We start from the raw sequence: 13239 nt of genomic DNA on the forward strand, positions 1-13239 counted from the left end.
TTAGGTACACAAGGAACCGAGAGGACTTTTCTTTTGATGTGATTCGGCATACGGACTCGAGATGGATCGGGGCGTTCGCGTTGCGTGGTGGTGGATCCGCAAACACGCCAAGCTTGTCGTTCGGATCATGTGCGGCTCACATTGATGTGAACTCCCAAATCAATCGTGCTCCTCCGATGCGATTGATTGATGCGCACGACTCCTCCGATGGGAGGGTGAAATCTGGGGACGTTAGGACGCCCGGTCCAACTCTCCCATGTGATCGGCTCGTCGTCCCGACGGACAAACTGTCCAGCCGAGTTAGGATGCTGTGGCCATCACACATTCATTGAGGCGGTAGCCGTCATGATTACGATGGACTTAATCGGTGCCCATCTCCGACCGGACCGGTTGAACCCACTAAAAGGCTCTGGAGACTTCGGTAGGCGTGAACCGGTGGGCCCATGTTCCTTGCCTATTCCCTTTGTTGGGCCCACGGTACGATTTGATTGAGTTCACGACGGGGCCCCGAAAATGAACTTCCAGTCTTGTGGTGGCGGTGAGGGCAGTACGTCACGTGATCTGACACCTACCGGCCTTTTGTGTGTCACCGTTCGAGAAAGCGAAAAAACAAATGCCGCAAGAAACGCTTCCCACCGAGAACGAGATGGCTTCCAAGAACATCCAGCCGAGCTGAGAAGACCAAGCCGGGCGCCGAGCTGGTCCACTCCCTCCGGACGCCAACTCCGGACTTGAAATCCGGCTCGATGCGGACGTGTCCTCTTAACATTTTGGCCCTCCTACTTTCACCTATTATAAGCACGAACGAAAATTCCGCCTTTCGCACTATATAAACCCCCTCCCACCCGCTCCGCCGTGTAGACTCGCGTGCGCTTAGTGCTTTGCCTTTTTAACCTTCCTACGATAACCCCCCCGTGCTTTACCGCTGTCTTCGTATTGTACACCGACGCCGAAGTAGTCCTTTCACTATCGTTTCCCTAATCCACGCTTGGCCTTTTAGTTCCTATGGAGGAATCCGTCGAACACAAGAGGCGCCGAGGCGAGGAGGAGGGCTTCCCGGAGAGTTCCTTGCCCGCGGCCAAGCGCCTTCACGATGACCTTCTCCTTGATGACGACGACGCAGGCGCCCGGGAGCAGGACCTCGCCTCCGTTATGAAGAGCCTGGAGGAGGAGATTTCTCTCCCGTCGCCTATGCCGCCTCAGTCGCAGGCTGCTGTGTGGTCAGACCAGCCGGATTTGGGGTACCTCTGCGAGGCCTCCGATGACGAGCTTGGCCTACCGCCGCCGCCTTCGGTTCCGTCATCGTCCGTCGAGGGCGGCGAGGCCCCAGAGTTGGAAGCCTCCACTGTCGCCACCGAAGGAGGTGCGACGGAGACTGTGGAGATCGGTCAGATGTGGGGATTCGACGACGAGTTCAGCGGCTACGGGTTGCCAGATGAAGTGTTCGGGATCGGGTCGGAGTGTAGGGTGGTGGCGGAGTCGGAGAACGGGATGCTGTTCGACTGCGGGCTGTTCGAAGTCGCTGACGCCGCTGACTGTTCGCCGGCCGACTTCGCGGATATCCCCTGGCGGTCGGAGACGCTTCCCGCCGTCTGATCGATGTCGGACGCATCCAGCTTTTCTCCATTAAAGTTTTTAAAATTATTTTTTAGTTTGTAAACTTTCGAAAAAATAGAATTATATATATATATATATATATATATATATATATATATATATATATATATATATTAAAAGGACCCAAAACTTGCAGCAGATCCAAATCGCTTCATCAATTGATGTCATCTGATACGAGAAAAGATAGGGAATTATATGTACTATGAATCTGTGGTTTCCCTTCTCAATGGAACTCTCGTGAACCTAATAACCATGATATAGTGATAACAACTCAATTATATATCATATTAAATGACGCAGGAGATCCAAACATATTGAATGATGCTCCGGCACCATGTCAAGTGTCTTATTGTGACGATGAAACGAGATTTATATATTTGATTTCTTGGGGATGGATTTGGTGCCCATCAGAACCTATGGCTTCTGATTTGGACCGGGTTTGATTTTGGGTCGGGCAAATTAACCCAAATTCAGATGGATTTGGGCTCGTCTAACCCTATCGGAATTCACATTATATCCAATTGGACCCGGTCCGTTTTATTTAAACTTTAAACCCACCTCTCATCGAGGTGTCGGCGGGTGGCCCTGCGGATCGTGCGCGGTCCTTCCGTCTCCTTTCGGCTAGGCATCCAGTGATTAGGGGGGTCTAGTAGCGCCTATAAGACTCTGCCCTAAGCTTCGTGTTCCGTGCTCTCCCTTCTCTCTCTCTCTCTCTCTCTCTCTCTCTGATTCTCCACTCCGATTGCTTGTTCGTCTCTTCTTGTGACCGGGGACATTGACTTGATCCCACCGCTGCTTGGGGATGATCGAAGACTGTCCACCATCATCGCTGTTCGTTCTGATGGCACCAAGTCTCGAGTTCGAAGAGGAGTCGATGGGGCCACAGCCTCCCTATTTCTCTTCGTTGCTCCTTGCGTGCTGCTGGAGGGATCTCCTTCCTCAGGTGTGTCTTCCCCGATTCTTGTTGCATTGTTGATCACTGCGTTCTGAAATGGACCGTCTGAAACGGGCTCATTTACATCACATGGGCCGGTCCACTGAGTTTACATGTTCTTTTACTGGAGAGAAGGCATGCCGACTGCGTCTTTTCACGTGCTCCGCACATGGGAACTCCGATTGGGAAGTGCGCCCACGTGTTTCCAAGGAAGTGGTCTTTTCCCGTAAACCCACCATCTGACTCACTTACACTAATAATGAAGTAGACGGCATCATCGTGCACGGCCTCCGCTCCGAGCGTGCGAGGTGTTGATCCGCACGTGCCGTGCCTTTTTATAGTGGCGTCATCTCTACAAACGGGTATTTAATTTAAGTTTTATTGTTTATCGTTGTGGTATCGTCTGTTGAGCCTCACGTGAGGGCTGTATGGTTGTGTGTTCTTATGAAAATTTGGGGTAGCTTAGTGATAGGGAATTTATCGATAGTTAATATGCAGTTGTTATGTGTTATCAAAATCTTCCATCTACATTTATAAAGATTTAAAGTTGATAAGTATAATTTTTTTTATGATAAGAAAGATAATAATAATTTTTTTATAATAAAAAAGGATATTGTAAATATTTTTTCTTGAACTAATCGAACCCATATTTTGAGATCACGTATTACTAAATTAGGCTTCGGAGGGATTTAAAAAATTATTTTCGATCTTGATCTTAGTGTAGGTAGTACCTTGAGAGTTTGACATTTCGGATTCACACCCATTTCATATTCACTTCAGAGCTCTCTCGGATTCATCTCGGAATTATCTCGAAGCTACCACGGATCCACCTCGTAAGCATAATATTTTTATCTCAGAAATACCTTAAGTATTCATATACATATGGATCTATGTCACATCGAACTAACCAATATGTTAATGATTTTTTTTTTCCTAATGTCGTGAAATTCAACATGCACAGTCGAGGATCGGAACCATCCCACTTTTTATTGCCTTACGGCCTTACAACCCACGCATTGCCACGGATGAAAACTACATAAATGATTGGAAGATATGGCAAGAGAAAGTCCTCTGATTGTTAGAGAAAAAGAGCGTTACCAACAAAAGGATGAAGACAAAAACATCAACTTTTTTGACTGTTTGGTATGTGCTTGACAAAATGCCACAACCAGGAGACCTTTTGACGGGAAACTAATACTGATTGAGAATTTAGATGGTGGATTGGGAATACATCCAATGTCCACGGCTCACGTAATCGAGGATAAATTGGACTTTATCGTCATGCGAAGTTTGAGAGTACTGGTTGATTAGAGATTGAATTATCGCTATAGAATTTTGTTTGGTGCTAACAGTCATATCAAAATTACATTAATTCAATTTCTATAGATTACTTGCATCCATCACCTTATAGGAATTTATGTGTTTGATGAGATTGAAATTACATTCAAAGCAAACGAGCCACTGCCGATGTCACTGATTGACATTTGTTTTGGGAATTATAGATTGAAATTTTATTTGTCCAGTGTCAATGATTCAATCATGTATACATTTCTAGTAGGAAGACTTTGGTAAGTGATGCCAACCGCGTGTCTCGACTGCTGCAGAGAAGAGAGGGGTAATGCTCGAGTCGTGGGACTTCCATCTCTTTCTCTCCTGCTCGAGATGTGGGTTCTGCCAATAGAATATGGACATTCTTTGTGTTGGAAGAGTCTTCGCATGCGGCCCCATCACACCCACCCCCGTCACAAGGCGAGCATGGCATCGAACAGTAAACTGACGTCCCTTCCATGAGTCCACCAACCTTCACCATCGAAAGATAAAGAGTTGCAAATTCCCACTTTCGATATCGGTAATATTAACTTATTTGTGGGGGTAATAAGGAGAAGGTAACATCAAATTAATCACCGTAATAATATAAATTACTCAGGTAATCTATGCGCTGGAAACGTTTTGGTTTCCTTGTTGGTATTTATTCCAACTGTTGCCGTTTCCGAATTAATCACCCCATCAATTGCGTATTTATTCTCCCAGTTTGTCTCCGAGATGTTTTCATGGACCCACGTCTCCACCCGGAGGGTTCCATGCGTGGCCCACTTTGTCTTCGAGCATCAGTGGGACACGAGACCGGGTCGGCGTAGCGTTCCCTTATCTCTACGAATCCCATCGTAGCCATTAACTCAATGGATTCCTACTCGAGATTCGTGACGTAACGAGAAAGGGCCCTCGGCAACAAATCTGAGCCGTACGCGCCTCTGCTGGCTTATGTTTTCGTCACCTGCTTCGGTTTCTCTCATTATTAATGCGAACAACCCCGTCGGTCTTCTTCCGTTCTCCTCCTCCCTCTTGGCTGTGGGGTTTTAGCGGTGAAGCGATCGAGTCGGCGGAGAGGGGACGAGGAGAGGTCGAACGCGAGCTACGTTTAAGGGGCGGTTTGGATTTATGTCGTCTGGTCCCTTCGATCTATTGTTTCTCGGTGCTGGAAACTTGGGAGCTTTGGATCGGCTACTGTGTGCTTCTGGTGTCATCGCTGGTCTCTCCCTCTTTCTCATCCTCTCCTTCGTCTCCTATTCTTCCCAGTGGCCGAAGAGGAGGGATTCGATGCAATATGCAAGGTATGGATGTATCGCACCCGTGATCTTTGATTGGAAACAAACATCGGGGCAAACGCCTGAAGTTGGTTGCTTTCGGTGTTCTTGGTTGCAGGGCTGGTTTTGGAGTGACGTATTTCGGATTTCAGCATACATATCTGTGTTGTTTCCGATTCATCTTCTTGAGAGTAACCCTTACTTGACGGAGAGATCCAAAAAAGAAAAGCCCACCTTTTCGTTTTTTTTTTCGTTTTTTTTTTTTCGATTTTGAGAGGAGAAATGACGCCCTGTGAGCGCTTGTGTGGGAAACAGCATCATAAGCCGCTGAGGAGGAGGGGGAAGAAGCAACGCCACCGAACCGATGCCGCTTCCAAACTCCAATCCAGACTACTCGCAAGAAGAATCCGCGTCGTCTTCGACGATCCCGACGCCACGGAGTCGAGCGACGACGAGGGGATGAACTACTCCTGCCGAAAGAAGAGGGCGATTCACGAGTTCTCGGTGCTTCCCACATTCCCTTTGTCGCTCTTGCAAGCCTCGTCGGAGGAGAGCAGCGGAAGGAAACCCAAAAACTCCCGGAGGCCGAAGGTCATAACACTCGGCTCGGTGAATTCGACTTCCGGCACCTCCCCCGTCAAGTTTAAGGGGGTCAGGCAGCGTCCTTGGGGGAAATGGGCGGCCGAGATCCGTGACCCCATCCGCGGCGTCAGGATTTGGCTCGGCACTTACGACACCGCGGAGGCAGCCGCCGCAGCTTACGCGGCTGCTGCGCGCCGCTTTCAGTCTGAGAAGAAAATCCTCGCGGCCGACGTGTCCTCCAACTCCACCACCACCTCCACGTCATCCTGTGTCTCGATGCACTCCGACGCCGTGGCTGTGGCGGCGCCCCCCTCTCCCTCATCCGTGCTCGACATCTCCGCATCCGCCATCGCGGAGTATAGCCAGGTGTCGCCCGAGAAGACCGCCCCGGCAGGAGCAGAGCGGTGCTTCTCGGAGCTCTTGATGGAGCAACAGCTGGCGTCCCCCTTCTCGTTGGAGTCGGCGTTCCCCTTCGAGTCGGACCCGTTTCTCGAGTCGGTGCTGCTCGACGAGGAGTTCGTGCCGCTCGAGTGCCTCCCCGTCTTTGATGACGACATCGTCGGCGATGATTTTCCCAGCCTCGAGGCCCTCAGCCAGTTGATGGAATTCGATCTATGACAGCGTGAAGATTTTGCAGCTTAGTCCCCAGCATCACTGCTACCATTATTTATCTCAGCAAGAAAGAGATAGATGTGTTTTTCGAGATTTTCGTTCAATTTTGTTTCGTGAGTGAAGACTTCTTGGGTTTTTCCGGAGCTGTAAGAGCCGCCCCCAAGAAGAAGACTTTTCCTTGTCATTGCATGTTGGTCTTTTTCTCTAAAACATAGTCTTGCTTTCGTTCGGCTATTGCAATGCGTTCGCCATGGAAACTGTGCGTTCGAAGACTGGTCGCTTGTCCTTATTCCCTCAAAGCTGTCTTCCATTCTTGGTGGATGCTTGTGTTGATGATGCCCGAGGGGGAAAAAAAGCATGGCTGGTGTTGTACCGCATGTTATGCTCTCTGTTCCCCACATCGTGAGCTCGGACTTTGTCTCCAAGCCAAGGTTGGTGGTGGAGTTCTTTAATGCTGCGCTGCTGCTGAGATCTTTTGGTGCTCCTTGTATATGGATGGTCGTCGAGCTCTCCGTCTCTGTCAAACAGGGGAGCTGATACAGTGAACTTTCACGTGCCAATGCTACTTTGACAGTGAAGCGTCAGTCGAGTCAAAGCTGCTTCTGCTCTTCTAAACGTATCAATCTTTTACGGTATTATATTATTCTTAGGTACACTACATAATTCTTAGTAGCCATATTTATTACTGGCGTTTGGAGGATGTATCTGTTGGCCATTGAGACATTGAGGCCCTTCCCATGGTCATGTCTCACTCCTCTCTCTCGCTCGTAAATATGGTCTCTCAACCTGCAATCCATTTAGTTGAATCAATCGATCTACTTATGCTATTTAGGAAGAGCCTATTGTTTTGTTTCCTGTGGCAAATCGAACAGTCCCATGCTACCTTGAAGGTTGTGCCCCAAATCTCCTCCTCCATCGCCGGCAAAGCAGTGACCTTGTTCTTCGGATGCTCATAGCTCCTGAGTCCAGTGGACGTCGACAGGAAACACCCTTGTTTCAGATCCCGACTGGTTAGCCATTGCCATACTCGAACAGCTTATCGTACTAACCAAGGAAGTATGGAGTCACCTGGCGGAAATGATGCCAATGATTTCCCGCATGCACTTCTGAGTTCCTCGGTGTCATCGGAGAAAGCTAGATAGCCATCGGCGGTTATCCCCATGAACAAGGGCACCTTACCATCTCCGTCCTGACGAAGTCACACGAGTGATCAGAAGTGACCACCTTACCATCTACCGTGCGCGCCATGATGCTTACCGATGCCGCGAACACCGTCGAGGTGACGTTGTCGAAGACGAGGAAGGCGAAATTGCCTACGAGGTGAGCGAGCATGAGGTTTGTGGGGTAAGGAGCGCGGTCTCGCAGTGCCCGATACGCCTCCATCACCAGCACCACCTCGCTTGCATTCTTCCCCAGACCGTAATCGTGTTTCAGGCTCGGCAGGTTCTCCAGCGTCCCCTTGAACAAGCAAAATATCTCGTCGCTCACAGCGAACGACCTGCCGAGTACCGACGACGGGAAGCGTGGTTGGTGAACCAAAGAGATGATACGTTGAAGGGTAGTAGTGCTCCTCACCTTGGTTGTAGCAGGGACTGGTTTTGATGGTTGTAGGAGATACGTGCAGCGCTGCCGATGTTGATGGCAACGGAGGATGGGTTGTTCTTGAGGAAGGCATCGAGGAGCTTGTCTGCGGTCTTCTTCGCCGTCGGGGTGCGGTGGCCGGCTCGGATGAGCTCCTCCGGTGGGCTCACCACTGCGCCGCTGAAGACCCCAAGCATCTTTGGTGGAGAAGCAGAACCACCCAAAACAGGGAGACTCCTTCCACGGATGCGCATCAAGCTTTATAGGTCTTCTTGTGCAATGTCGCAGCATGAAATTTTCTTACCTTTGTACGAGATAAAATATGGTCGACCGCAGGAGCATCGAAGTGACCGCACTACAAGCTTCTTCCCCCTGTCGTCGTTACGAAGGAGACAACAAAGATGGTTCTGGAAGCCGTTTCTGTGAAGGCAAAACCACCATGGCAGGCAAGCATAGACAAATGGGGGTAGCGTTGGGAAGATCGACACTTGTGGTGTTCATCGGGTGGATTCGGAGTAAAAGTGACGTGGATTCCTTGGAAGAGCTCGAGTTATGTGACGTATGACGCTCTGCGGAACAAGCCGAGGCTCGTTACGATTCATGTGGGGGTCGGTGTCCGGAGGGGGAAGAGAGATGTAGCAGAACTCTTAACGAAGAAGACATCGATAGATGTCCTCCAACTTTTCGACGACAGCTTGAAATAGTTTTAGCAGAGCAAAGTTATCATAGATTTGTTCAGAACATGGTAAATTAATGCTTACTTAAAGTCAGATTAATCGTGAGAAACTGTTCTTAAGACTGAGACACTAGGAAACATGTGTTCGTAGGATGTTAAGCCAATGATTCGAATCATATTTTACAGGTATTTTTAGGTTGTCGTGGAAGAATTAATGTAAAACTTGGCGATTTCGAGATAACGTGTATTTGCATATCTTTAAAAAAGAGATTTTTTTAATCATATGTTTAAATCATGTATATATATGATAATTTTTTTAATTATAGATTGATTAAATATTAGAATACATAATGAATGTAAAGTTATCATTTTATATTTATCTTTTATCTTGATCGTCTATCATACTCCTGTTAGATTAAATTTTTGTAAATAATATCAATCTTCGAACGATGTAATCGAGATACCTTACTAGTGAGAGACATTATGAGAGAGTCAGCTAGTTGGTCATAAATATAGACATGCGAAGCAAGTAGTTACGTATAATAATTTATCTTTAATAAAATAAAAGTCAAGAGCAATGTGTCATTCAAGAGTGAAACATCAACTTAAAGCATAAGCAAGTGATACTTACATTACCATGGTATGTAGGTGATACTACGTCAAGTTCATGTAGTATATTAGTGACATAATCAAATTATGCAGCGGTAGAGGCGATGGCTTAGTGTTCAGTTTCAGTGGTAGATTTCATGACTGTATTTTATTTTTTAAAACTCTAATCGATCTAAGTTTACTCTAAGAAAGAAAATATAGGCTAATATAGATGTTCTATCGTTGGTATTGTTTATCCAAATAGGATCAACAAAGGTATCCAGATAAAATATTAAGTGTTTCCTAATAAGAAGTACATGATTGAGTCTATTTAAGATATCGCAGAATATATTTTAATGCAAACCAATACGTCGTAGAGGGTCGACATATAAATTATGATAATTTATTTACTGTAAATGAAATACATGGATGTACGAATATTTATAATGCGAAAGAAATTACAATCCCACTCTTCTATATTAAGTCGATCAGATTACATAATAATAGCCTTGTTGCTACTGCAGATTCCATAAGAGTTAAATATTATAAGAACTAAATACTTGTTAATACTGTATGTGATATGTAGTAGGGCTATTGTTATGTAATCTGATCGACTTAATATAGAAGAGTGGGATTATAATTTCTTTCACATTATAAATACTCGTCTTTAATAATAGATCTCGAATGTATTTTTTTTTAGATAAAAAAAGTCTAGAATGAGTGAACGTTATCTTCACTCGAAAATAGTTTAAGGTTCCTAGATCCTTGATGGATAATTGATAAATAAGTTACTAAAGGAATTACTTAATATTTATAAAATTATTACCTATAATGATAATGTTATCAACGTAAACTAGTAGATATATAATATATCTTGTTATTATAGGAAAATAAATTATCAGATTTGGCGTTAATGAAGTTAGCTCATATAATAATGAGCCAAGTTCAACATACTAGACTCTTAGGGCTTGACGTAGTCTATAAATATTTTTTAAAAAAATTAAAATATTATTTAAAATTAAAATGAATGAAGCCATGGGATTACTTTATAAATGTATCTTCAGTTAAAGTCCCCAATAAAAAAGTATTATTAACAATTAGTTAGCATATATGCCAACCTTGAGTGATAGTCAAATTAAGATGAATCAAATTTTCATTGGTTTAATAATTAGACCAAAAATATTTATGAAATCAACATTTGATCATCGGTGAAACCACTTAACCACTAGACATGTTTTACATCAAGTAATGGATCCATCTAGGTTTCACTTAATTTAAAGATCAACTTACAACTGATGATATTTTATGTAAGGTGAGATAGTACAAGAGTCTACGTGATATTATGGAGTAGAACATCATATCGTTCACACATCGTTTGGCACTAGTATAGAGATTTTTAGGTTTGGTGAAGTTTGTGGGTTCAGTAAGGCTACGTGGAAAGCATGTGATAGCGTGAATATCAAGGATTTAGCGCGGTTTAAAGATGTCATTTTTGAAACATGTTATCATGTGATGTTTAGGCTCAATAATCCATTTACTTAGATGAACTTTTATGGTAGTCTTGATGTTTGCTTGAGACCAACTAAGTGTCACGGTAAGCTTGGGTTAAGATTGATTAATTTTTATTATATGTTAAATTTGTTATCGATAATTATAATAATTATTATGATTGAAGTTATTTTTTAAATTGTTTGGGTTGAAGTTGACAAGATTTGATAGTGTAACTTACAGATAGATAACTGGGAGATCATATAGAGGAATCGCGTGTCTTCGTTAGTGCAAGCGTTCATTGCAGTGTGAGGAGGATGCATTGATTGGAAGGAGGCGCGGGTGAGGAGGAAACGGTGCAATTGCTGCAACGATGACTATTGCTCCGGATCAACGAGGAAGCAGCATTGTTATTACTGTAGCGACAGGGGCAGTAGGTGCAGAAGAGCAAAAGATGGCACAGGAAGAATGCTGTTGAGTCGAGAGAGAGAGAGAGAGAGAGAGAGAGAGAGAGGAATCTTTGATGCTATAGTAAATCGACGAGGAAGAGGGAGTTATTGTCTTTGGAGCAGCAAGGAAGAGTAAGAATAGTCACTGGGCAATAAAAATTAGCAAAGGAATTGTTGTTGCCGAGTAACGAGGAAGAGGAAGTCATGATTGAAGCAAGAAAGCCTTGATTTCGTTCCTTCAGGTAATGTGTCTTTATACAGATTTAAGGTATAGATTTTTCTTGATTATATGCTTAAATTATATATACATATATATATATATATATATATATATATATATATATATTATAATGATTGATCATCAAATCGATTGATCCTTTGTCAGTTGTTCAGTTGTTACGGATCTTTCTAAGTCCTGTTTGATACTGCTACTACTCAACTACTTGTCAAAGACCTTTTTTTTTGGGAGCAGAATGGTAGAACAGCCATCTGCACTTTATGTCTGACTTTGATCTGACACTACTTCTCTACAGGCTTAGCCTGGAGATTCGCTTGCCATGGAGTTCATATTTTTGACTTTACTCGGCTCCCTCACTCTCCAGGAATGATGAAAAAGGAGAAGCGCCAGTGCCGACCAATGTGTTGCCTCACAGGGACGAGGTATTTGAAGGAATGCCGATGCTGGACATCATGGACGTGGTTGCCAGAGAGGACGACGGACTTGGATGTGCCAACGTTTAGCTGGAGAAGACGAACAAATGTGTCGCCGAGGGATGTCTGCTCACTGATCACAATCAACAAGAGGACGACGATATGGTGTACAGTGACTGCTTCGACCTGCATGGTCTGCTCCTGTGGAGCAGAGACCGGCGATGCAGTGTGGGAATTTGCTTGCCAACGACACAGCAAGAAATGTGCGAGAATAAGACACAGTAAGATAAAATTCATACAACAAATACCCACAGGTTCTTTACATGATTCGGAGTTGACACCAATGATTCTGAACTCTCAACTTAGGACCTACGTGATCGTTACACTCTGCACTATCTCAGTGTTGTGGGAATCTCAAGTCATGGAAAGAGGAGGAGCGTAGGACTGGCCGTGTTCTGGAGGTGGTCGGAACCTGTTCTTTGCGAAGAAGGAAGGGAGATGGTGAGGTCAAGGTTCAGATCATCAGCATCACGAAATCCATTCTTGGAGTTGTTCTGCAACCCGTTGGTCGCGTCGTCGATACTCGATCGAGTCGCATTGCCGGAGCTGTGAGATCGATGGAGCCGTCCGTTATAGATCACGCGGTGGTTGTCAGGGTCGATACCCATGCTTGCTAGCTTCTTCCTCAGATGAGAGTTCCAGTAGTTCTTGACCTCGTTGTCGGTTCGCCCCGGCAGTCTCCCGGCGATCAACGACCACCTGAATCAATTCAAACAAATATGGAGCATATACGTCTCTTTGGTCATTCATCGGTCAGTAAGCATGCATGCATGCATACCGGTTGCCGAGTAGAGCGTGGAGCTTGATGATTAGGTCCTCTTCATCCTCCTCGAACCTCCCCCTCTTGACATCGGGACGAAGGTAGTTGATCCACCGCAGCCTGCAACTCTTACCGCAACGAAGCAGACCTGATTAGGAAAGAAGCCCAAAAAGCTTTAGATGCTTTCGTAAAACGCAAGCGACACTCGTGGCAAAAGTGCTCGTCGCCAACCTGCAGCCTTGGGGAGCGATCGCCAGCAGACGCGGCCATGCGCTCTGATGTAGTCGATGAGCCTCCGGTCCTCTTCTTTCGACCACGCTCCCTTGTTGTTGTTGCCTCTGTTATCGCAACAAGGGCTCCTCATTGTTGCAGAGCAAAGAGAGAGATGTGCGAAGGGATGAGGAGGAGGAGAATGTTGGAGGATATATAGGAGCGAGGTCGGAGCACGAGGGAGGGAGGGAGGGAGTTGACTGGAAGACGGATAGGTTTTGGGGCTTGTTAGTTGCAGTGGTAGAACTTAAAAGTCTTCGCGAGGCTTGAAGGAAAGCAAGCAACCAAACATCGTACGCATTTCTCCTCTTCCAGCTATATAGATAGGAGATGGCCGATGAAGGCAGGGAGGGTCGTCACACGCACGCAAGCTGACCGATAGATTT

General features: G+C 45.4%; 4 protein-coding genes across 6 annotated transcripts; 2 read left to right on the top strand and 2 right to left on the bottom strand.

Annotated features, from left to right (window-relative positions):
- The first annotated feature begins 847 nt into the window (after positions 1–847).
- LOC103968725 (uncharacterized) lies at positions 848–1909 on the top strand. Its single transcript, XM_009382030.3, has one exon. It carries the CDS (start codon positions 1006–1008, stop codon positions 1594–1596), a length of 591 nt encoding a protein of 196 aa, XP_009380305.2. The 5' UTR covers positions 848–1005; the 3' UTR covers positions 1597–1909.
- A 2875-nt stretch (positions 1910–4784) lies between these two features.
- LOC103968726 (pathogenesis-related genes transcriptional activator PTI6) lies at positions 4785–6564 on the top strand. The gene is made up of 2 exons (XM_009382032.3): positions 4785–5163; positions 5255–6564. The coding sequence occupies exon 2, from the start codon at positions 5419–5421 to the stop codon at positions 6334–6336; it is 918 nt and encodes a 305-aa protein (XP_009380307.2). The 5' UTR covers positions 4785–5163; positions 5255–5418; the 3' UTR covers positions 6337–6564.
- On the bottom strand, positions 5372–8114 carry LOC135625094 (stem-specific protein TSJT1-like). Of its 2 annotated transcripts, none has more exons than XM_065129420.1 (4): positions 7906–8114; positions 7588–7828; positions 7435–7519; positions 5372–7320 (listed from the first exon to the last, which is right to left on the bottom strand). In XM_065129420.1, exons 1-4 carry the CDS (start codon positions 8106–8108, stop codon positions 7112–7114), a joined length of 738 nt encoding a protein of 245 aa, XP_064985492.1. In that variant the 5' UTR covers positions 8109–8114; the 3' UTR covers positions 5372–7111. The 2 variants fall into 2 exon arrangements, with proteins under 2 accessions (XP_064985492.1, XP_064985491.1); XM_065129419.1 differs by having other exon boundaries at positions 7399–7519.
- A 3913-nt stretch (positions 8115–12027) lies between these two features.
- On the bottom strand, positions 12028–12987 carry LOC103968727 (myb-related protein 308-like). Of its 2 annotated transcripts, none has more exons than XM_009382033.3 (3): positions 12815–12987; positions 12602–12731; positions 12028–12522 (listed from the first exon to the last, which is right to left on the bottom strand). In XM_009382033.3, the coding sequence occupies exons 1-3, from the start codon at positions 12945–12947 to the stop codon at positions 12183–12185; spliced, it is 603 nt and encodes a 200-aa protein (XP_009380308.2). In that variant the 5' UTR covers positions 12948–12987; the 3' UTR covers positions 12028–12182. The 2 variants fall into 2 exon arrangements, with proteins under 2 accessions (XP_009380308.2, XP_064983676.1); XM_065127604.1 differs by having other exon boundaries at positions 12602–12711; positions 12815–12977.
- Between the last annotated feature and the right edge of the window lie 252 nt (positions 12988–13239).

Source organism: Musa acuminata, chromosome BXJ2-10 (assembly GCF_036884655.1).
Source record: "Musa acuminata AAA Group cultivar baxijiao chromosome BXJ2-10, Cavendish_Baxijiao_AAA, whole genome shotgun sequence".
NCBI classification, from domain to species: Eukaryota; Viridiplantae; Streptophyta; class Magnoliopsida; order Zingiberales; family Musaceae; genus Musa; species Musa acuminata.